The 24,836-nt window shown below is 41.3% G+C and overlaps 1 protein-coding gene and 1 long non-coding RNA gene across 4 annotated transcripts; one reads left to right on the top strand and one right to left on the bottom strand.

Annotated features, from left to right (window-relative positions):
* The first annotated feature begins 1,612 nt into the window (after positions 1 to 1,612).
* Positions 1,613 to 19,081, top strand: LOC124698781 (disease resistance protein Pik-2-like). 2 transcript variants are annotated; one of them, XM_047231209.1, is made up of 4 exons: positions 1,613 to 2,710; positions 3,389 to 4,003; positions 5,103 to 6,952; positions 18,968 to 19,081. In XM_047231209.1, exons 1-3 carry the CDS (start codon positions 1,613 to 1,615, stop codon positions 6,909 to 6,911), a joined length of 3,522 nt encoding a protein of 1,173 aa, XP_047087165.1. In that variant the 3' UTR covers positions 6,912 to 6,952; positions 18,968 to 19,081. The 2 variants fall into 2 exon arrangements, with proteins under 2 accessions (XP_047087165.1, XP_047087170.1); XM_047231214.1 differs by lacking the exon at positions 18,968 to 19,081 and adding an exon at positions 7,794 to 7,895 and having other exon boundaries at positions 5,103 to 6,551.
* On the bottom strand, positions 11,864 to 14,979 carry LOC124698799. Of its 2 annotated transcripts, XR_007001126.1 has the most exons (6): positions 14,823 to 14,979; positions 14,322 to 14,382; positions 13,870 to 13,919; positions 13,664 to 13,768; positions 13,192 to 13,249; positions 11,864 to 12,640 (listed from the first exon to the last, which is right to left on the bottom strand). It is a non-coding gene; the product is annotated as an uncharacterized LOC124698799 (long non-coding RNA). The 2 variants fall into 2 exon arrangements; XR_007001128.1 differs by lacking the exon at positions 13,870 to 13,919.
* Positions 19,082 to 24,836: the final 5,755 nt, after the last annotated feature.

Here is a 24,836-nt window from a genome sequence, read left to right as displayed (position 1 = left end):
TAACCAAAGCATCTAGCCTTCTGCAACCACATATGGACTAGTGCTATTAAGGGGTGTACCCGTGGTCATCGATATGAGCTTTGTGAAAATCCCTCTTGTCCCCCTTATTCATGTGTCAAAGCGCCGATACGGTAATGTCACTTCCCGCCGTTCACTTTACCACACTTCAAAGAGTTGTTCCCTCTCAAGACCAATAGGCATATATTACATGGTGCACAACACGTTTCTTGTCTTCTCCGAAGTTCCTTCTTGAGATATGATCTGGGGCGGTGTTTCTCTGTTTCGTGGGGTTGTGTGTATCTGATATCTGATCCATCTACGGAAGGTGAAAATATTTGACGAGGCGGTACTCCTGGAGGGTGGTACGGGCGGGCCTTGCCCGTACCGATGCCCGTTAAAGCTCCTGGAAGCTGTCCTCATGTTGTCCTTTCGCCCAGGTGCATTATTAAGTGCAAAAATAATTTCTATCACGTCAAAATACCAGAAAATGACAGTATTCATTGATATTTTATTATTGACTTATTATTTTGAGATGCTGTGTAGACAAGCATAAAAGGGCGTGGTAGCGTGGTGAAATACAAATATCCTACCACTACTTGATGATATCTTGATAAAATAGTAATGCAAAAACATGCTAAAATGCACTCATCACTCGTCAGAATCAGCTGTTGTTGTTGCCGTCGGACAGCCGCAGCGTTCTGCTCCTCCGTGAACAGCTGCACCATCATCTCGCCGTCGCTGTCCATCGCAACAATCTGACGAACACCTTGCGGACGGGGCGGTTGGACGGCGGTGGCAGCGACCTCTGTTTCGGTCGAAACAGCAGCTGCCAGTCGAGGGGGTAGCGGCTGTGTCGATGGACGGCGGTTCCTAGACATGCGGCGGTGTCTATTGCAAGCAGGGGGCGACGGTGGCGATGACGATCTAGAGGGGTGGGAGTCGGCTCGAGCGGGGGTGGGAGGTGCGGAAAGCGGCACGTCTGGCTGCCAGGCGGAGCCTACACGCGATTTCTGACGTGCCGCGAGGCGCCATCACGCCCGATTTGCTCCTTTTGTGAAGGGGCCGGCACGAGGTTGCCAACGCTTATATTGAACTCGAAAACGCGCCGGTGCTGTTTGGCATGCGCCAGTGTGAGCCCATTTTAGCCGCCGACCCCCAAAAAGCTATCTAGGCGCTATGCGACGCCCGGTGGAGATGCTCTAATGTTTTGATTCCGTTAATGAAATTCTGTGGACTCGTCCCTTTTATCTGGCCAGTCTTGTTTGGATTAATTTAATATACAGTGTCGATGGTCCAAGAGTATGCACATCTCACATGTGGCTTTCCTCGCCATATGTGCTGCAGGGAATCCTTTTGTGATGGCCCTCTGTCTTCTTTGATGGCTCCAAATCCTTCTGTGATACAGCTAATCACGTACGACTTCTGGGAAAAATATTGCCAAAACTTGCACATCTCAGACCTGGACAATAGGCCATCTATTTCACCTTCAGAAAGGGCATCTCTGGGTGCTCAGTTGAAGCACAACCCAATCCAGCACTCCCAGCATCACACACAAGATTTAAACACCAGATCGAGAGAGGTAGCAGCCATGGCGGACCTGGTTGTTGGATCCATGGCGGACCTGGTTGTTGGATTGGCCAAATCGGTGGTGGAGGGCGCGCTGACCAAGGCCCAGTCGGCGATCGAGGAGGAGTCCCAGCTCCAGCAGAGTGCGCAGCGAGATCTCGTCTTCATCACCGGTGAGTTTGAGATGATGCACTCCTTCCTCAACGTCGCCACCAAGGAGCGTGTGGAGAACAAGGTGGTGATGACCTGGGTGCGGCAGGTCCGCGAGCTGGCCTACGACGTGGAGGACTGTATCGAGTTCGTTGTCCACCTTGACACCAAGACCAGCAAGACAAACTGGTTTTGGCGGATGATCCCCTCGTGGTGCATCGCGCCACCGCCCACGGCACTGGCGCTAGACAAGGCGGTCAGCGAGATTGAGCAGCTCAAGGCCCAGGTGAAGGATGTGAGCACCAGGAACTCACGCTACAGTCTCATCAGCGACTCTGGCTCCAAGCCTGTCACACAGCATCATGCGGCAATGGCCGGTACCACTGCCCTCAGCTCAACGGAACTCAACATGCTCGCCGAGGCGAGGGACGCCGCCAGGAGGCAGCAAGGCTTGGGGGATATCACCCACTTAATCACCAACAAAGACAATCAAGACCCTCATCTTCAGGTGATCTCTGTGTGGGGGACAGGCAGCGATCTTGGGACAACCTCCATCATCAGGAAGGCGTACTCTGACCCAGAAATCTGCAAGAAGTTCTTGTGCCGTGCCTGGGTGAAGCTGATGCATCCTTTCAACCCCAACGAATTTGTCCGGCGCTTCATGGCTCAGGTCTACAAAAACTCTTGTGAAGAACAAGGAGTAGATGTAGGTGTACATGTCCTGACAAAGATGAAGGCTGAGCAAGGAGATCTCCTAAAGGAGTTCGTGAAAGAAGTCAAAACCAAGACGTACCTCGTCGTCTTGGAGAACCTGACCGACATGGTAGACTGGGATGATGTGAGGACATTCCTTCCTGACATGATGAATGGCAGCTGGATCATCGTGTCAACGCAGCAATTCGAGATTGCAAGCTTGTGCATCGGAGGCTCCTACCAGCCATTGGAGCTGCAGCAGTTCTCGCCTGAGCACTCAGTCTGTGCCTTCTTCAAAGAGGTAAAGCAAGCAATTATAAATATCAATTATGTACTTTTAGAAATTTTCATTTTTAGAAACTATTTTGCTATTTTATTCCGTAGGTTTAAAGATGGGCACATTAATGTTTTACACATATATACTTTTGATCATATTTCTATGTCTTTTAATCAAAATATGCTTATGTGTATTAAAACTTCAAGAAAAAAAACTACACATAGCATTTTTTATCTAACAAGTCTTGTTATGTATTGGCTTAGCTAGCTGCAATATATAGAGTATCTTTTAATAGTTGTGGAAAATTTAGTGATCTGGGTGAAGTATGGGATGGTAGAGCAAAGTATGACTAATTTCTACTTCGGATCCAAGAACAAGAAAAATGTCAATGTTACCCTTCATTTATTCCTTTATTTTTTCTCTCAGGAATAATAAATGTGAAATTAGCAAGGGGAAACAGAAAAATATGAGTAAAAGTACATCGAGAATGTAGAACGAATTAAATGACTAACATATTAGATGGAGAAAGTACATCATTAAAAAGAAATCTAGGCCATTGTATCATATTGGTAGAGCTATAGGCAAGAAAAGGCTGAGTGAATTTTGCTCTGCTAGCACCAGCTTGTGTGGCATCGTTTATCTGTCAATAAAGCTTAACACCCAGTTCAAAAAAAAAAAGCTTAACACATTCCTCACATGCAGGGTTCTCAAGGAGATAAAGATGAGAAACTAGCTTTGTCTCAAGTGGGCCAAAATTCCTCCAATGGAAAAACTCCCTCGTCTAACTGGGAAGCTGCCACTTATTGGATGAAAAACTCTCCCCTTGTTGGACGTGAGACAGAAATGAATGAACTTGGCAGTTATACAGCCAAGGCATGTTTCAGTAATTCCCGAGTGGTGTCCGTTTGGGGGATAGCTGGCATTGGGAAATCTGCTCTTGTTAGAAACTTGTACTATGACAGAATACTTCACAGCAGCCAGTTTAAGCAGTACAGTTGGGTTGATATATCGCATCCATTCAATTTAAGGGATTTTTCTCGAAGCTTAATTTCAGATCATCATTCGGAAAAAGATCCCATTAAAGAGTGTCGTGAGCTTCTGAGTCAAGGTCAATGCCTCGTTGTTATTGACGATCTCCAGTCCAAAGAAGAATGGGACTTAATACAGGCTGCCTTGGTATCTAGACCTTCTTCAAGTATTATCATTGTCATTACAACTGATGCTACCCTTGCCACTCATTGCACAAAGAACGAAGACCAAGTATTTAATGTCAAAGGTCTACAAGCTGATGCAGCCATGGATCTCTTCAGGAAAGAGGTGTGATTTCTTCCGGCTATATTATCAAGTAGCTTTTTAAAGGAATCTATAGTAACTAGCATTTCTTGCATGCATGTCGTCCTAGACTTAACCGTTCAAGCATGAATTGCTCTGTCCCACTTTACTGACCAGAATGTGCAAATGGTACATATATTTTAACATTATTATTAGATATTTTTATAGGTAATAGAAGATTTTTATTTTTGCTCCAAGCATCTACATTACATATGCACATAACTAACCATTATTCCGAATGTGTTTATTTCCATTTTATCTAGAATGGTAGCCTTGAGACTCTAGAATTTTAAATATAGGTCAAAAAAGAAAATCATGAATGCTCAACTTTCATATAACATGTTTTCATGTCCACTTGCAAAGAAGTAAGTACACAATATGTAGCAATTATCTATTTTCGAAGAAAAGTTTCGTCTTTTATGTACATATATTCGTCTTTTTGAAGTGAAAATACTATACTACGTATTTTCATGTATGTGTCTAAAAGGTACAAAACATACTTTAAGAAGTTTAGGAAGGTACCAACATATTTTGGATAGGAAAATATGTAAGTAAATAAATTAAAAGCGATTGTCTAGCCTCCCCCAACTTTCTTGTTAAAAAGGCTTTCATGTTATTTGTTTGTTTGTAAGAAAATTAAGATAATATCACTAGGCGTGGACATAGACTCTAACTAACATGCAGTTTTAACATTGATTTTTTAAGTTTTATGTTGAATACACTTTGCCTGCGGATTCAATGGTATTATTTTCACCTAGCACTTCTACTTAGTTTTTCCCTACTTGTGAAAGTTACAGAAGTAAGTGCACCTTTTTCCTGAAATTACATAAATATTAGAGACGTTTGTCTCTCCATACAGATCCTATAATGAAAATTTCTTGACCACTTATAGAAATAACTTAGAAACATAATGATAGATAACTTAATTAATTTATACAAATATTCATTGAACTGATGCATGCATTTACCATACATTTGTCACTGGATTTGTCGGTCTATATTCTACAATAGAAATATGAGAATATAATTGATTCTTACCATGCTAATTAACTGATGCTAACTAATGTTATTTTTTGAATATTAGGTAAAAAGAAAGAATCCAGCATGCCCTTTACACGATCACAAAGATGAAGACCTAGAAGAACTTATTTTGAAATGTGGAGGTCTTCCCAAAGTGATAGTTTCTATAGCTGCCTTATTGGCCACACAGACCGTCACATTGATGGATACTGTGCGTGCGTTGAATGACAAATTTATGCACGATCTAGAGACGAATCCAGATTATGATAGTTTGCGGGGCCTATTTGACTGGATGTATAACTATTTCCGTACTTGCCCAGATTCCCTCAAGCCATGTATCTTTTACCTATCAATTTTTCCTCGAGGTCACAACATTCGGCGAAGGCGACTAGTAAGGAGGTGGATTGCAGAAGGTTACTCCAGAGACAGTGAAGAAGAATCCGCAGTGGATAAAGGGGAGAATTTCTTCTCAAAGCTCCTTGACCTGAGTATAATCCAGCATATACCACAGTTAGTTACCACTGCATTTAGTGATACAAGGATGGTCACGTGTCAGGTCAATGCCTTCATCCGCGAGTACATCGTGTCAAGAAGAATGGAAGAGAACCTTGTTTTTGAACTTGGGCCCAATTGTGTCCTAACCACCCAACGTACTGGGCGTCACCTTATCATATTGAAAGGCTGGGATAGAGACAGAATTGTTTTCGAGAGCATTGACTTTTCGCGGCTACGGTCGCTGACGGTGTTTGGAAAGTGGGAAACATTCTTCATCTCTGAAAGCATGAGTCTACTTCGGGTGCTTGATCTAGAGGACACATCAGGTGTGAAAGATGAAGATCTCAAGATAATGGTGCAGTGGCTGCTTCGCCTCAAGTTTCTCTCTTTACGAGGATGCAAGGACATCTCCCGTCTGCCAAATTCACTAGGTGATCTCAGACAGCTCCAGACTCTGGATGTGAGACACACCCACATAGTCAAATTGCCAGCGAGCATCAGCAAGTTACAGAAGCTGCAGTACGTCCGTGCCGGCACCAAAGCCCCAGCATCAGCGCCACTGGCCTCATCTAGCAGGTTGCCAGAGTTCATCAGACGCCATGGTCTAGTTGGTGTTAAGGTGCCAAGAGGTATTGGAAAACTAACAGCGCTGCACACGCTTGGTGTTGTTAACGTTGATGCTTCAGGGGGGAAGGCCATCATGGAAGAGCTCAAGAAGTTGACCCAATTGCGCAAGCTCGGAGTGTCCGGCATCAACAGGCATAACATCAATGAGTTCTTCTCTGAAACCTCAAGTCTTGTTCATTTGGAATCTGTTTTGGTACAACTTGATGAGGACAGTCAAGGTTGCTTGGAAAACATCTCCCTTCCTTGGGAGAACATGCAGAGTCTTACACTATATGGCCTCCAAGACATGTTGCCACTGGAGATGGACACTCTTAAAAAGCTCAGTAAGTTGGATCTGGAGATGGACACGTTACAGAGTATTGGAATGGAGTCTCTAACCAAGCTACCAGAGGTACGTATCATACACCTTCGAGTCAAACAGCTTGTGGATGGTAAGCTCCATTTTTATGCCGAAATGAATGGTTTGGAGTTGGACATCTTCGAGAAGGTGAAGATCCTCGAGGTTACTTGCATGTCCAGCAGGTTACATGTAAGCTTTGGGTCAAAATCGATGAAGAATCTTGAGCTGCTCAAGATTGACTGCTCCAGCGCTGCATATAAGCTTACAGGCCAAAACAATCTTCTGGAGCTCAAGGAGGTCTTTCTCAAGGGTACTGATGATGAAGCAGTCAAGACATACGTTGAGAACCTGCTTGCCGGTCATCCAAAGAAGCCCGCAGTGAAGCTCGGAGGAATACCACCCTCATCCTGAAGGGTTGGCATTTTGTCTGTTTGTTTCCCTTTGTTCCACCTACTAGATGACCGGTTGCGCTATCGCGCAAATGACAGAATCAATACACGAGAGAAATGCCTAAATCAGTGCAAACGAAAGCGTATTAATAATATGCTAATGGACGACTAATACATAGGATGACCCGTTGTGCCTCAGCCTAAAGACTGAACCGGAGCCTGAATTGAAGCCATGCCTTACCAGATAATCAGCAAGAAATAAAACGTAAATGAATCAACAGTAAATAGATAACTGATACTTTGGTTGCATACGAAGTTGATCACAAAATCACCAATAGCAGTACAATGTATGATAGAATCAAAAAATCGCTGCATAGTAAATAGCCCATGTTGCAATAATATGTTTAGTTCTACTCTGATGGTGTCTAAGCTATAAAAAACATATAAATAAGGCAAATGGGCTAAACAGAAAATTAGAATTTGGGCATTCCAACTCTAAACCGTCAAGATCTCCGGTAAGGTAGCCCCGTCCTGAACTGTTCTCTCGCCAACTGTCAGGCTGCTACAAAATTAGAGAAGAGCAGCGGATCCGTGGCCTATGCTTTGCTCGGAGAAGATGAACCGCCAAAACTGCAAAAGAAAAAGTAGAACTACGCATTATTGGTTGTCAACATCTCTGTATAGAGAAGATAGCGCCCTATAATTTTTTTTTTGGCTTAGCCAAAAGCTAACACAGTAATATTATTTCCTATATGTTAGTATATCTATAATTCCAAAACTTGGCTTTTCAGTTTTCAGATACACTCCCATTTACATTTTGTTTTTTCAGGTTTATCTAATTTTCAACTGTACATGTACTCTAACCAATTTTACTCTTTTGAGACTTACTATTGATCTATTCTAGAACACTCAAATTCAGAATATTGTTGGCTCTTGCGATATCAAATTTCCCATAAGAATGGAGGACCTTGCATAATTTCATGGTGCACAAGAAGTTGAACCTCGGCACAAGACATCGATTTCACAATGTCGGCCCTTGCAACAACCAGTAGGACCTCAAAAATGAAGAGGTAAATTACCTTTGGTGGGTACTAATTGGCAAGCTGCTGCAACTGCCATACATACTACATGTAAATACGTCCGAACCGACTGTATGCGGCTCCCGGCTGGTACACACAAAATTGGCCAGCATAATTAGAATCAATTAACGGTGGCTAAAACAAGCCGAGTATACCAGTGAAAAAAAACAAAAAAGGAGATTTGGGAATAAAGACATACAAAAGGAAGAGAAGTCTGTATATGAAAATACTTGCATCGCCCTGTAATCAGAGGGTGAGTTCAACTTCCATGTGCCTATTACTATTAGCTACAGAGGGTGAGTTGTATATAACTAAAGATTAAACCCAATTTGTTATTGAAACATAAATGAAAATATCATTGTTTACTTAGAATACATACATAACCATGCGTAATTTACGAATGCATGATGCAGCGAAACTTACCGTGAGATAATTTGACACACTTCTGCTGCAGCCAGAGAAGAGCTTTAAAGCTTCCAATGCACAAGCAGCAGAAATAATTGCATGGCCAAGATGATATTCTTTACAACACCCTGTAATCAGCAATGCACATGTCATGCACTCATGCCCTCTTAAATTACACGCCACACATGATAAATGGGTGGCATGTTAAGATGGAGGGACACTATTTGACTCCATTTAAAAATTCAAATCAAGCGGTTAAAAGCCCAAAGATGGTGCAAATCACTGTATAACATCATTTCTTGAAATAATAGATCCATATAGCAGCGAGCAAATCCAGAAAGCAACTCCTAAGAAAGGCCAATATGCCATACACACGTATATTTGCAAAACCTGCAGTAAAAGAAATAACCATCATGCATTGTATGTTTAGATAAACCTACTTAAGACCAATATGCTTTGCTATTGCTTTGCATTCCACTGGTAGACAGACTGCAATTAATGAAAAATGGTAGCTAATAATCATTTCATACTGCATAGGTTGTGTACAAACAATTTTTTTTATAAAGCAGCCAAAGAAAGAACCTGTGAGCAATTTTACAAATCATGGAGAGAAAATAAATGTGCCAAAGAAGTATCAGATCTAATCACCATTATGTTACTGGCCAAAAAGAAAGAACCTGCGTGTTTTATTTTACAACAATCTATCTTCAAAAAATATGATTACCAACAATACTAAACGCTTGGTTACATTTTAGGCATATTAACAAGAAAGGGGTGTATAAAAGGGATGAGCATTTTCTTGCTGCCCAAAATTATATATGCAGTTTTTTTAGTCTCAACTGTAAGTTTAACACCCAGATCTCCATGAGCCACCATTTCCTATAAACATTTCAAGAAGCTCCGTTGAGAACAATTTCTTGAACGCAATTTTCATGACACAAGCGATCTAAGGAAATTTAAATGTGGGAGGGAGAACGAATAATATAGGCAATGTTCAGGGCCTTACCCATCTAAAGCAGCAATAATTGACTGCATGTTTGGAATTGAATCAGCCCTCTTGAGTTTTTGGAATGAAATGTATATCCACATTAGCACCTGGATATTAAAATAACAAATTAAATATTGAGTTATCCGCATCGTGAATAAGTAAAATAAGAGAGACAAACAAATTAATAGCATTGCATCACAATTTGTATAAACTGACTTCGGAATAAGAAGGGTTTATTTAAATGTCCTCTCTAAATATGAGTGTACCCAATTGCTTGTGGCAGACAATGTTGTAGACTAAAATATGGCAGGATAAAAGGAGAAGAATATCCTTTAACTAAACATGATGGATATACAAATGAAAGATAGGAATAATAAAGATATGTAAAGGAAATCAACAATGGTGTGTTTTGAAGAAAAAGTAAGGAAATACACAATAAGTGGATTCTTCACAGGCCAAGCAAGAACCATCCAGTTGGAGTTCACTTGGGAGTGCTAATCAAGTAGAAACAGATAATTGGAGCTAAAACAGGAATTTCAATTGTAAAATCCAGTAGGACCAAAAAATATTTCGAGGACGTAAAACAAAAGGAACAACAACATACATGATTACCAGAACTAATTCTATGATTATCAGATAGCTTCCATTCCTCATGTTGTATCGTTCGTGGGTTTTAGTGGATAGAAGATCTGATAACTATGTGATGTACCATTGTTCAACATAAAGCATCCGAAGATTTATAGAGGGGGAGGGAGAGATAATAAGATAGGGTTTGACCTGCAAAGCACCAATATATTGATGTCTGACTCGAAGAGGGGAGCGGAAGACAGTTGAGGCGGCGACCATTGCCAGCTCCAAGGCGATAATATTTAAGCCTAACTACCAAATATATGGACATTCAGGGAAGCAAGCTCATATGATTGCTTGTTCTCTGAAAGTTATACCTAGAAATTACAAAAAGGCCAACTACCAAAAAGAGGACAATCGAGAAGTATCCGTTTATACCAAACCCGCAGATAAAATGGTCTTTTCATTAAGACCACATTTACAAACCATAACAACAGGAATGGCACGAGTAAATCATAGGCAATTATAAATAAGCAAAAACATAGCACGAGTACAAATAAATAAATTTTGGATACTTATTCACAGGAGATTAAATTAAATAACACAACTAAACAAATTAGATGGCAAGAGCTCATGAATCATAAGCCAGATCAGAGGCAAATGTTAACAAAATGTCAGAGGCGAAATCTAAAAGCCAGTTGGGAGCTTCAGTAGTCAGGTGTCGACCAGTTTAAGAGTAATAATGTGGAATGATGTAGTTGGACAGTGGAGCTACATGACACATAGATTGATTGTAATTTAAAGCTCGTATTTAAAGCAACGCACGTAACACACATACAAAAATTGAAGAATCTTGAGCAGACTGTTCAGACTTTGACTCATATTTCAAGCTCAAACTACATAAGCAACATCGAGAATCAATCATTGAAATCTCTCAGGGACGCTCTCTGCCTCTGTAGCAGCACACTATCTCTATTTATAAAATGAAAACCAGTAGGTAAATTAAATGCATACTCCCATACGGTAAGGAACTGATTCTGGGCCCCATGAAAACGAAATAATGTAGTTTCATTGTAAAAGGAGGAGCTTGCATAGACATTTGACAGCAAGGAGTAATTGGCCTAATCTTGACAACGAACCAGTTGTAAACATGACATCAGACCCCTGAATAATAGACCACAAACTTGAGGGGCAAAGTACTTGTGTTCAAGCAGGAGAAGTTTGTACCCTTTTTTTGCAGCAACCTTGGGAACAGAGCACTAATGAGCACTTTGAAAACTAATTAATCGCAAGAGCAAGCGTTATAATCCTAGCTTAACTTATTTTAATTTTATATATTTTCATAACCTCCTCATCAAGAAAACATTTTAACTAAAATAATGTGACAAAATACATTAACATTTAGCGAAGCAAATATAGCTCATACCTCCTTAGAATGAGATTTTCTTATTTTCTCTGAAAGATATACCTCAAATTACATGATAGCAGAAATTGCAGATTAGCAAGCCTGCAACACTACATCATCGGTCAAATTTAAATTAGCCTCAGAGTAAATAAATAAATGCATATACATAGAGTTCTCATTGTACTGAAAAACATAGCAACTCGGACATGCATCAAATATAGCACAATGTTGTCCTCAATTTAGCAAATATGCGTTGCGTTAAGGTTAACAACATCAAGAATTGCTTGTGTTTCACTGTTGCCGTCGACTATTGACTGAAGGCGTTGCAGTAGTTGCCAATGATCACATATTTGTAGAAAAAAGTAATTTTAATATCATTAAATTTAGGTTGGGCACTACTCAAGGAAAATCCCATGCTTAGTCCTACCAAATCATAAGGCCAAGGGTGGCACTGAAGCAACACACAATAGAAATATGGATGAAATGACATAAATCCCATGTAATATATTAACCGAAACATCGTAAATAAATGAAAATTTTGAATTACAAAATGAATCATGTAATCTGCAAGCTCCACTACATAGCCGAGGAAAACAATACTTTTACGCATAATACGAACACCTAATCTCTACTTAACTTTTGTAAAACTCTGTTTGAGTTTCTTTTTTTCTAAGAAACACAATTTCCATTTAATATGCTCAAGAAACAAAGTTAGCAAAGCTGGAGACATAGTTTATCTTACCAACATTGGGTGAATCTGAGGTCTTGCCGGTACAGAAAGAATCTTCGTGATCAAAAGAAGATTCAAAACAGAAACTGAAATTCGCTGCTCAGGGATAGTGCTGAAGGATCCAAACATGACAGGTCCTTGTTTGCATCGTAAGAGGTTTTCTGAATAACACACGAACAATAATTAGAGAAGTGGCATGGCACAGTTCTAAGAATTTTAGTCTTCAGTATTAAGATAGATCTGTCAATTAACTTATCAACAGTGGAGGCATGTGGGGGAGTCGGTGGAACCATGGCCATGGCTGGGGCGACTCGTCTTCCTCGCAGGTCCTAATCCTGCCATGCTTGAAGCCCAACCATAGCCATTCCCAATGTCATGGGCAGAGACGGAACTGAAGACGCAGGTCGAGACGGTGATCTAGTGTGAAAAATCATAAAACGACAAGCCCCTAAATAAATCTACTGCATCTTCGAGAGAGAAACAAAAAGCTTCTCGTGAACCCAAATAATTACACTCCATCAGCTGCCATTTAGCATTTATGGAGAAGCTCTTGCAACTTATCGTTGAAGGCATCAATCTGCACAGCACAAAGAACACCTATCAGATAAAACACAATAAAGCATTTGAGAGAAATTCAGTGAGCAAAGAGCAGCTACAGCGGATACTGAATAGGCTCAGTTGAATTACATATAGTTCAAGTGTATCATGGAAACCTCGAGCAGCCCAAAGAACTGCAAGAATTGACTGGATGCAACTAATCGAGAGCACACCAACCAACTAACCGAGAACTACAAGAATAGTTTGATTCCCAAAATTGTCACAGAAATGCATCTTTATCCCATTTCTACTCTTTGCACTGATTTTTATATCTAGTAGAGTTCCACCTTTGACCATGTCACAAAAATATAATCCGGCCAAGAGCTTTTACAGGTTGTGCGCTGATGTACAAATATACACCCCACCCAAACAATATTGAGCAATCAATATGGAGAATGAAATAACAAACATAACTACAAACAAATCATAATTGCTGGAGACGGAAATCCAACTAAGAATTAAATAGTAGTGGTTGAGAGAGTTTCTAAACGTGAGCTAACACCAGATGAGAAGATAGTAATAGAGGGGTACCTAATTAAGGAAAACCTCACAGTTGATTCACAGCTACCAGAACACCTCCAAGTACTGCCTGCACCATAGTAATATTTATCATCAGCCAAAAGCAATCGTGATGCAAAATTACACATATCAGCGATGTGTCAACCAACTGCAACCATTGAATCATCGATTTGATTTTTGAAAGATATAAATAAAGGGCACATATTGAGGTATTCTAGAACACTCAAATTCAGAATATCGTTGGTTCTAGCAATGTCAAATTTCCCACTAAGCATTATTGGTTGTCAACGTCTTTGTATTGAGAATACAACGAATATAGAAATTAGTTTATCCGGAAGCTAAGACATTAATGTTATTTCCTGTATGTTAGTGTAATTCCAAAACTTGCATTTCCAGATAAACTCAAATTGCCATTTTGTTATTTAGGCTTATCTAGTTTTCAATTGTACCTGTACTATAACCAAATTCATTCTTTGAGACTTACTGTTGTACAATATTAGAACACTCAAATTCAGATATCATTGGCTCTTGCAATGTCAAATTTTTCATCAGAATGGAGGACCTTTGCATACTCTCATGGTGTGACAATCTACAAAATAGAAGTAACAAATTATTTAATAATAGTAAAAGGTAAAAGATGGTAATCAACAAATTCGAAGTATGGAACTTTTTTCCTTAAGCTGACATTACCTATTGACTATTGTCAAGTTTAATATCAACGGACCAATACATATTTCAGACTGCAAAAAGAACAATTAGCTATGGACTGTAGTTTAGCAGAACAAAAATATTTTGGCGTGTTCTCTTAACAGAACAATGAAATTGGAAATCAAGAGATCTGAGAGGTTGGGCCTCGTGAGCCAGACCCCAGACGGTATGTACTGCAGCGCCCGGTCTATTGACATCGGAGTCCAATTAAAGCAAGTAAATTCCATCATTACTAAGAAAATGATCCATAACTATTCATCCTTAGATTTTAGGTTCTGTTTTAAAACAAGTGTGAAATGCTCTAGTAGAAGAAAAACGCTAATTAAGAAGCAGTAAAATAGGCATGTCGTCATGGTGACCATAGGTCCTTGATTTTTCTTATTTACCAAGGAAACAAATTTAGAAAGGATGAACAAAAGAAAAAAAGTGGGCACCTCAGTCTCTTGCAAGCCATATAGTCATCCACAGATCATTCATTTCTGCTACATCACATCACTGTCCATAATAAATATATTAGAATGAGAAGCACTGACTAATGGTATGAACATACACAGTTGATATTTACGATAATTATCATGGTAAAATATTGCATATTGGATGGCAGTTTATCAATTAGATATGCATTCATACGCTATTGTAAGTTCGTTACTGAAGAAGGGCAAGCAAATCAAATTGAAATCAAAGAAATCAAGTACATAAGTAGCATTATTTACAGTAAGGATCTATCATTGGTAAGCAGTATCAAAACACAGAATTTTATTCTGAATGTAGAATTCAGTTTGAAAGATAAACTCATAGCAACTTCAGAACTTTGAGCTCCTGTTTTTCACTTATTTAGAAACTTGCGGAAAGTGTCTGGTGACATACAATTAGAAGATGTTGGTTCAAGACTGATATTAAATATACTCCAAAAACACAGCAACATGTGTCGTTACCTTATAGCCTTGAGGAAACAAGAGAATGAGGTCAACCAAAATATTGCCCTGCCAGCGGGATATCTTTTTTACTTCATAAGCCAAATGCCATCCATTAGGAAGCTGAAATCTGTTTCTTTAATTGCTCTTCCAGAGTTTCATCGCACTTCTTTCAGCTAATACTCTACAAAATCATGTAGTAGTAAAACAATAAACAGAAGGGCAAGCGAGCATGCATATTTAGTGAAGCAATTTGGTACTCATACGATAGATGATCCATCTGAAAGCTGGCCTTCTGACAGGTATACAGGGGTCTTGCATATATTCTCTGCTGGAAATATATAGGGAAGGCCGGAAGCTTTCTGCACATTCTCTAAAATAAGAAGATCACTGGCAGTCATAAACATGAGTCATTCATTCTCCCAAGAATCCTGTATCTCTCACAGAAAATAAGGAGACCCCTGGCAGCAATAAACATTTTAGTCGGACCTGAAGCATTTTAATTGGACCTGAAGCAATAAAAGCCTATTTGTCCCGCTTTATCCCTACTTGAGGTAGTATTATCATTCTCATGCCCCATAACATGAAAATGTTCCAAAATGCTTCTTAACTACATTCTATTTATACAAAAAAAAATACAAAGATAAACAGAGACTGGGATGGGGTAGAGGTTGCCTTGAAAACAAGAACACAAATGATCACTATGCAAATGGACTGTCCCGAGACTGCGAACCATTTATGATGTCAGCAACAGAGAAAGACTGGCTTCTCCAGAAACAGCAGGCATAGCACAAAAATGGATTCTAACTTAGGCTGGAAAGCTAAATACCATTGTTTTGGGGCAAAATCATGGCGATATAAGACTTTCACTGGGGGCTAAGCTGACAATTTGTGAGATCCTATTGACAGAAATTTTAGTCAACAACCTCTTATCATACCAGCCACAGTGTCATTCATCTGGTCATCTATATAATATATGAAACCAACATTAGATTAACTTTTAACCTGATTTACACACAACTTAACAGTCTCCAAAAGCTATTGATTGGAAACCATTTTTGTTTCAGTGATACAGGAACAAAGAATACTTGGGTGCTTGATTTTGCATTGTGATGATAAAGATAAATAAAAGGCGAAGAAAGATTCTATGCAGCTGGAAGAACTGAGACTTAATGTAGCTAAAAACGACAAATAAATAAATACATGCTCCCAAACAACCTTTTCTTAAAATTTTGAGACCATTCCCATTTGAAATTTCTGAAGGCCAAACCGTAAGTACTAACCACATGGCAAGTGGTTTAGCTGGTTTAAAGTGTTCGTATGCATGACACATTAATAATAGGCATGGTACTATGATCTAGCAGATAAAGCTGAATGGAAGACAATACATGAGTGACAAAATAAAAATGGCATCTTAATATCCAATGCAACCATTTTTGAGGAAAGGATCACCTTTTCTAGCCACGATACCATTTTTTCCGATGGAGCAAGCCTGTTGTCTGGGTTAACCGTGTTCCATTTACCAAGTACCTATTAACCAGAAAAATTACTCCATATAGGAATTGAGTAGTTTAGAGAAAAAGGAAAGGTGAAAAGAAAGTCAAGCTGATGCCTGATCTACTACGTGGGTATATATAATCAACCTAAGCTTCAACATAGGCCTCGTAGATATAAAAATATCAATAAATCCCATGGTGTTACTGAAACCAGGAAGAGCATAAAGAAAACCTCGGCAGAAGCTAACTTTAGACCAGATTAATTATAACTTAATCCTTCGAGTTTAAATGTTATGCATTAATACATGAATTCACATTAGCCCTCTATTCTATGAAGTTAAAATCTTTGTCTAGAATGATTACATTAGAGGAGTAAACCATAATTTACGGCACAACAGGGACCATGCGTATATCTAACGCATACCTCAACCTAAACCCTTTGACTACGAATGCCATTTAGATATAAACAACTGGATTATGCTCTATTATTTCCTCCATGCACATGCTAACACAAACCTAAATAAGAGGAAGGGTCAAACGTAAGCACCCCGTTAGGAAAAAATAAAAAATGTGCTTTTCTAGGGAAGCAAAGGAAACTTCTACTGTGTTAGTAATAAATATACATAAGAAATGAAAGTAACATGTACTATTTTTGAATTGTACCTTGCACATGCATCAGTATGGCCAGATGGAATTGAATCTAGAACTCCATACATTCCAATATTCCATATAGAACTGAGAGGATATTTGTTGTATCGGTTTGACATCAGAAAATAAGTCAATGACAATCATCTTACCAATCGTAATAGATTGAAGTAGTGCCTGCAAGGAAAATAAAGCAAATATTATCTTCATCTAAAGGATAGGCAACTGCTATACATGCCTAAGGTAACATGTGCATACAGATGTCCATATTATTATTAACAATATTTTTCTACTTTGCTTTCATTTGTGGCAACTGGCAAGCCGAACAACTTTCTTCTATCTCCCAAAGGTTAAAAAACCACAGCCAGCAAGCAGCAATGTAATCTTCTAGCATATAAGGAAATCATCTTGTCCAACATGTAGTACTGAACCAAGTATTCTCTAGAAGCTTATATATCAAATAAATATAGCACGAGACAATGAAGTACCTTCAATGGTGCTGCATCCTTCCGACACAATAAGTAAAAGGCAGCCTCATCTTTCTTTCTGGAACACATTGAAGACCTTGATTACTTCCTAGATGGTCACTACACCAATAAAGGTAGCAATAGGGTGAATCAATGTACCTGCAAACTGACACGATTTTGTAATCAGGTCTTTACACAAACATAAGCATACACTTTTTCTGCTGAAAGTTACAACTAAGGTCTGAATTAACCTTTACTTCAGAATTAACTCATTTTCAGTGCTCAAGGAGCACATCGAGATTACAACTGAAAACGGCCAAACAAATCCAGAACAGGCACAAGAACGCATTAGCTTATGGTCCCAGGTATATCCTCAAACAAGTCCTCCACAGGCCAAACACGGATCAAAACAAGCCAAAAGATTTGGGAAATGCCCAGGATGAAACTGGGGAGTAGGCCACACGAAGACGTGGTCACCTTGATCGAGCAGAGACCAGGCTAGCGTGCTGATGCCCGTCGTCCTCCTCCATCAATTATGGCAGCCATTGTCCTCCTGCAGACAGCCGCTGTCGTCCACCAGATTGGCTATTGCCCGATTCACCAGCCCATGACCTTGCCCTTGCCCGCTCAATCCCACCACACAGGCACGTTGGCCTCTCTCCCCCATCGATGTTGGGATCTGCAGGCCACACACCAAACCATAATAAGAGAAAAAAAAGAAACTAAATCCTACTTAGGAATCAGAAGAAGAAAATCACCTCGGAATGTGCAGGAGGAAGAAGATGGTGGTGCAATCCGATTCGGCCACCATCGCCGCCCCACTGTTTCTTACCCGCTGCCACCAGCCTCTCCGCTCCTTCCCCACACCATCGCCCTCTCTTGCCTTGGAACCGCCGAACCCACACGCACCTGGTCGTACGCCCAGATCTCGGTCGGAGGTAGAACTCGTCGCCCATCTCTGCGCCGCCAACCGCGGCGTGGAGATGAAGGAAACCACTGCCAGGGCTGGCGCGCGCCGCCTTCCACTACCCCGTCCAGCCGCCGCCTTCCACCGCGCCGTCCAGCCGCCGTCGTCGCTAGGCACGCGAGCCCTGCCGGCCGCCCGGCTCCCGCGTCCGGCCCGTCTCCGTCACTCGAGCGCTGCTCCCGTGGATTAGGGAAGGAGGAGAGGACGAGGTGGGGATTGAACGAGGAGCAGAGGAGGGATGTGATGGGGAGGAGCAGAAGCGGGATTGGGGGAGGAGGAAGGAGGCGGACGATTGGGGACGGGTGGGGAGAAAGCTAGGGTTTTCATCCGGTCGAAAATGAAAGCGAAATAAGGCGACGCGAACGAGCACGTTTCGCTGTGTCTGTTGGCCGGACCCGCACACGCTCTGGCCCAGCCGTCATGCACGCAGCAGCAGAAGCAACTGGTAAAAGAAAAGTAAGCGCATCCGACGGCTGTGGTAGAAAGTGGGAACCAGATTTTACTGTAGAGGTCAAAACGTGCGATCCAGATTGATTTGCCCCTCTCAGACCCCCTGGCTGGCTGGGTAGTGTTGTAACATTTATAGGAAGAATCACTAGCTGGACCCAACCCTTGCAATTTCTCATATGTCTGTATTTGGCTTGTGTTTTTATTTTTCATAAACATGTATCCTGTAATAAAATACTATATGCAGTCTTCTAATTAGCTTACCTTCTCAAAAAAGAAGAAACTTACTTTCATTGGAGCGGTGGTTGATGTTACGATGGTAGTGAGCCTGTTGCAGTGTACTAGCATAAAAGAGTTTGTGGGAGCTACCACTAAGGACATATTTTTATCTAATTTTCTTCTTCCAAACTCCTCTTGCAGTTGTAGTTAGATGAAGTGGACCCATTTGGTCGTCATTGGTACAATTTGATTCGGGAAGCTTGCCGGTGTGTATGGTTCAGCTTTTCAGTAAATTAAGGGTGAATTGAAGAGAAATAGTGCAGTAGTTATTACTGATCCCTATTTATGACCTCAAATGTTTAGTCGCTTCATTATAGGTACTAGATGATACCCCGCGCGTTGCTACGGAAATTTATGTTACAAAATGTTGAAATAAATAGACTAAAATAATTTGTAGAGCTGATACACACACAAAATCAGGATCGTAGTTAAAATGTGAATAAAAATGAAGCAAGAAACAAAAAAAAATATTTAATTTATGAGGAGTTACACTTGATCTGAAATACCATATCCAATTGTATTCGGAGGCGAGGTTATATTATTTGTGTAAAGGAAGAAAATGGAGATTGTACATGAGATGATGGGAATCAGATGGTAAAATTCATTCCGATTCCTTTCTAACATATGTACTAATTTACTAAAGCCCAGAGAACTGATATCCTATAAAGTGGTCCTTAAATTCCACGATACCTGCATTAAGAATGAACAATATATACTCTTGGTTGAGTGTACAGGGATTATGTGGTTTATTCTTAACACCACTTAACCAGATTTAATACAACAAAGAACAATACATGCGCCAGTTTGTAAATAATAAGTATGACCGCAGTACCTACATCCATTGCGTTAGCTGACTTTCTGATAGTACTTGCAATAAACACTCACGATGGCTCCAGCTCTGCTATATTGTCAAAAGCATCAATGCTGATTTTCGTCAGCACTTCAGATATACCTCTGTAGATTGTAAAAAGCTACTTAGACCCCTGACTGAAAGACAAATATTGAAAGCCTTAATTAGAGCAAAAACACGTTGTGCCATGAAAGGTTGACATTATCTGATGTGAACAACCGAGGCATATACTATTGCAGCATCGATCATCATGATACATTGATGTTTCCTTTGCTGCTAGAAATGCAAAATAGATCCGCACATCAAGACTTCGCAATTTGAGTTGCCATCTTTCTCCTGAAGTTCACAGCCTGGAGCCCAAATCATAACCTGGAACCCGAATAAACATCAGGCTTGCAGACTAAATCTCTGATGAATCTTGCCTAAGAGAATAAAATATGATTCCTCATTTAATCGTCGATGTACTCAACGCTCTTCAGTACACGCAGTAGCAATTAAATAAATAAGTTAGCAGGTATATCAGTTAATGTAATAGAATATTTGGAGAGACATGTTGACCCTGACCAACCTCTATGCCTAAGCTGCTCGTGCCCGCGCTAGTTATGGGACGTGAGACGGAATGGCTACCAGGTTCAGGATTTTGAGAGATATCCATCTTTGCAAACGTACACAGGTGACCTGAAAAGAAGCAGTTACTGTTGTTGTGATTTGATAGCCAACATTGTTACACATGCATTTGACGGCACATTTTTTTTGCGGGGGCAATTTGACGGTACATTGCACTAACTAATTTAGCGAGAGTTGAGGGTAACAAATTAATTTGTGCAGCATGATTACGAAAATAGAAGGTTGTGCTTCGCCAAAGTAAACTAAAATTTAATAGGTTATTTTCAGTTGTAGATTGTTCCATCTACATCTCAATTCGGACTACTGTTATAATTTTTTTGGTCACTAAACATAGCTTGGTAGGAAGATATAAAGGCACACACAATTCAGCGTCTAATTCTTCCTACAAATAGCGCAGAAATATCTTCGAATAAATAATTACCTGGAGGAACTACAGAAAGAGCTATATGAGAAAAATATGTGTATTTACTGATCCCTGTCAATCCATTAGACAGCATACAAAGATTGCCATGTTAAATAATATGATTACATGTGCTTACTGAAACAGAACGGGGAAAAGAGATTAGAGTATGCTTACCAATGAAAGAAGGCCTTGTTTTGTTTCAAAAAAAGAAAGAAGGCCTTGTCTAGTGTCTGCAGAGCAAGAAGTCACTGAACCTAAAAAATCTCCACCGAGGACAGAGAAGCAAAGAAATCCAAAGAAATCGGGAGGGCTTGGGGTAGCAGCGGATTGAATCCAATGGAATCGGGTGCCGGTGTGCAACGTCGAGCGGTAATCGAGCCGGAGATCAACCTACCAAATTGGGAGGATCTATTGAGGGATTGTAAACAAATATAGGAGGTATTAGGGTGGGGAGTGGCTAGGTAACACTGTGGACGCCGCTAGGCGTGATGCGGCGCGAGCAGGTTGGCGTCCTTGTTGTCGATGCAGATGGCAGGTTGGCAGCCGGGCCTTCCTTTTAAGCTGGATGAAGTTGCGGTGGCGGATGAGCTCCTTTAAGCAGTTTTCAGTGGTTGAATGCTCGGATCTATGAGGTGATTTCATGAGTATTAATTCGCCGTGGCAAATTCGTGGGGAGGAGAATGGGCGCTGGCGGCGGTGGAGGAAGACGAACAGAGTCTAAGATTTTTTTAGGAGGAACGTCCAGCGAGTTGGCAATCAAGTGAATATATCCCGTATACAATGTGACATACGGATGTCCAGCCCATATCTTCCATTCCATGTTTTACAGCCCATGTAGTCCGAAGCAAGGCAAAGGAAAAGAGCCCATATCGGTCCGAAGCTATGCGAAGCAACGCACGGCGAAGCTGTGCGCGAACACACGGTGTGTGAGGAAAAGGGGCGACGTGGCTTCACCACAGGGAAGGAAATTCATGTAGTGGGGGATTCCTATTAAGAGATAAAAGATAAATCAAGCCAATATGTATGGTGTAGTCTGTCAGCAATGTTGATGATACCAGTGCAGTAACTGGTTGGTGAATCTCAACTCCAATTGCCAAACTTGGATCTGCAGAAAATCTTTGATCCGCTTGAACACATCCAATGTTGTAATTAGGTTGGATCATCTCACGCTTGAAAAATATATTGTACTGCAACTATCGGCATTGAGAGTAAGAAAGTGAGTAGAAGAGTTACTTGGCACAAATAGCACCCAAGGCAGGTAGCTGAACCACCAGCTCCTACCGCCCCCATCGGCAGCAGGTCCGACGCCGAAGCCGCCGCCGGCGCGCGGACTGCACCGCGGCCGTTAACCACCGTCGTCGCCGGCTGCCGCGCCTCCCGCACCGCATTCAGACATCTCGCACCGCTACCCGCCGCCTGTCCGCCGTGATCCCCACACCTCCATCGCCGGAATTTGTTTTTTTTTTCAGATTTTTTTTTTTGAGCACAAACCACCACTCCTTTATTAAATCTTCTTAACTATTAAATTCCAATGCGTCGTTCGTACGTGTACGTCCTCAGCGTCCCGCGATAGATTCATTACTTCCGCGTGTGGGCCAACTGGCAGGCCCAACAATATCACATCAAACGGTTTTTCCGTGAACCGGTGAACGTTGTTTCCTCACCACGAGCATAACATCAAACAAAAAAAACATCGACCAGGATCTACAGCCGTAAAAAGAAAGTACTCGACCTCGAAGCCGCCAGAAAGACGCGATGGCAATGGCGCTTGGCAGCCATGGCTAGGTGAGGCGACGTCCGGTCCGGATGTTGGAGACGCCGCATGGAGGACACGACCGGCCGGCCGGAGGCCAAGCTGGGGCCTGCCGGAGTCGGGACTGGGGCTAGCCGACGGAGAAGGCCGGCAGGACAACACGTGACGCAGTGCTTGCCGACGGTGAAGCGGTGGCGGGGGATTTGAGCTACTTGTGCATGGCGTAGGTAGAGGAACTGAGCGAGCGGAGAGGGGAGGCTGCGGTGAAGGTGCTGGGTGCGGGGTTGCGCGGTCGTCAGGTCGCCCACCTGGCCTATGCGGCTATGCCCACAAAGTGTTCGACATAATCTCCAGCCTGGGTGAAGTTGTCTGGTTTAAACACACTGCTGCATTAGTAGCAAATGATTTGCAGCTGCGCGATAGGTAATTCAGCGGCCGCGATGATTCCCCCGACACGTAGGCGATTCAGCGGATGCGATGCTTCCACCCACACGATGGCATCTTGGAGGGCTTCGTCTCGAAGTACTGCGGAGCAGAGCCATAATGATACACTTTACCTGTAGCTCCTCAATTCCGAAGTTGTACCTGAATCATTGAGCCAGCTAAATGGCCCAGTTTGGTTGCACCGCGGGCTCACATGTGCTGATGATGTGAATGTTACCACGCAAAAATCAATTGATTTTTAATCTTTTGGCTCGGCAGTGTGAATCTCTTGCAAAAATCTACTTAGCTTACCTCTTTTCCTCTTCTAAAAGCGAACACTGTGGTGCAGTTTGCTTCAGTATTATACAGCTTCACTAGGACATTATTAGTAGAGCTGACCTCTTTTCCTCTTCTAAAAGCAAGCACTGCGGTGCAGTTTGCTTCAGTATTATGCAACTTCACTTGGGCATTAGTAGATGATAGGTGTACAGCTGGTACAAAGGACATAATAAGAAGTTAAATACTTCATCTTGCAAAAACACGATTCAGGTAACCAAATGCCTGCGTCTAGAATTCTCCTCAGTTTGAAGAAATACTTTCAAAAGAACATCAAAATTAAATAAATGATGGAAAATGTTTTGGGAATTTACAAAAGATGTAAACTTCATCAATTAGACAGTTCATACACGCACTGGTGCGGGTGGTGAGATTAAAAACCAGCCGAGGCCATCGATGGGAAGGAAACATTGCGACCGAGTACCGTTCTAAAGTCGGAGGACTACAGCAAGACAATGAAAAAGACTCCGGTACCTCCACAAGGCAGGGTTCATGTCGAAGGGAAAGATGGTCGCGTACCCGTGATGAGGAAAAAGAGGGTCACAAAGATAGCCGCAGCATCGCGCGGGCACACGGCTAGTCACCAATAGTTGGGGAATACAAACGTCTGCAGGCGGGTTGCCAAACCAAACATACCTCCATGCGGGGATCCTAAAATCGAGCGAGCCAAAACATGCGGCTCATTATTCGAACTTCTATTCTCATAAACTAAAGAAAAATCAGAAAACGCTACTGAGGACGCCATGATTTCATGCAAAATATGGCTATAGCGGCCCCGGTTTTGCTCCTTCGTCGCATTCACAACTGATAAAAAAAAATAGGATTTTTTTTTCAGATGCCATTGCTGCATAGAAAGGTGCGGTTAATGGGCTAAGCTGGCCCAGCTGAGCCAACGTGGCCCGATCAGGATTAGATTATTTTAAAGGGATCGGGAGCGGTGTTGGAACGCATATGATTCCTATATTTCGAAATGCACCTTACATACATTTTATATTTTTTAAAAATTAAAACTAAAAGTTCGCACGTACATCTTCACGTGCTACGTGCTCACAAAATTGTTTCATAAAAAATTGACATGTGACCGTGTGTAAAAAAGACAAAATTCAGTGTTAAAAATAATGTTTTTCACAAGATAAACTTTCCCCTTTTTATATAGAACACACAAAATATTGAGTTTTCTTGAAATTTGACGAACACACGTATATTATGGATATGTACATGTAGAATTTTTTATCCAAATTTTTCGATATTTCGGAATATGATTTTTTGGTAGAGAGAGCATACGCACCGGAAGCCGAATTGAATTTCCGAGTTTTTTTGCAGTATTTTGCTAGAGACGGTT

Source organism: Lolium rigidum, chromosome 1 (assembly GCF_022539505.1).
Source record: "Lolium rigidum isolate FL_2022 chromosome 1, APGP_CSIRO_Lrig_0.1, whole genome shotgun sequence".
Classification (NCBI taxonomy): domain Eukaryota; kingdom Viridiplantae; phylum Streptophyta; class Magnoliopsida; order Poales; family Poaceae; genus Lolium; species Lolium rigidum.
This window is presented reverse-complemented; position numbering and strand designations above follow the sequence as displayed.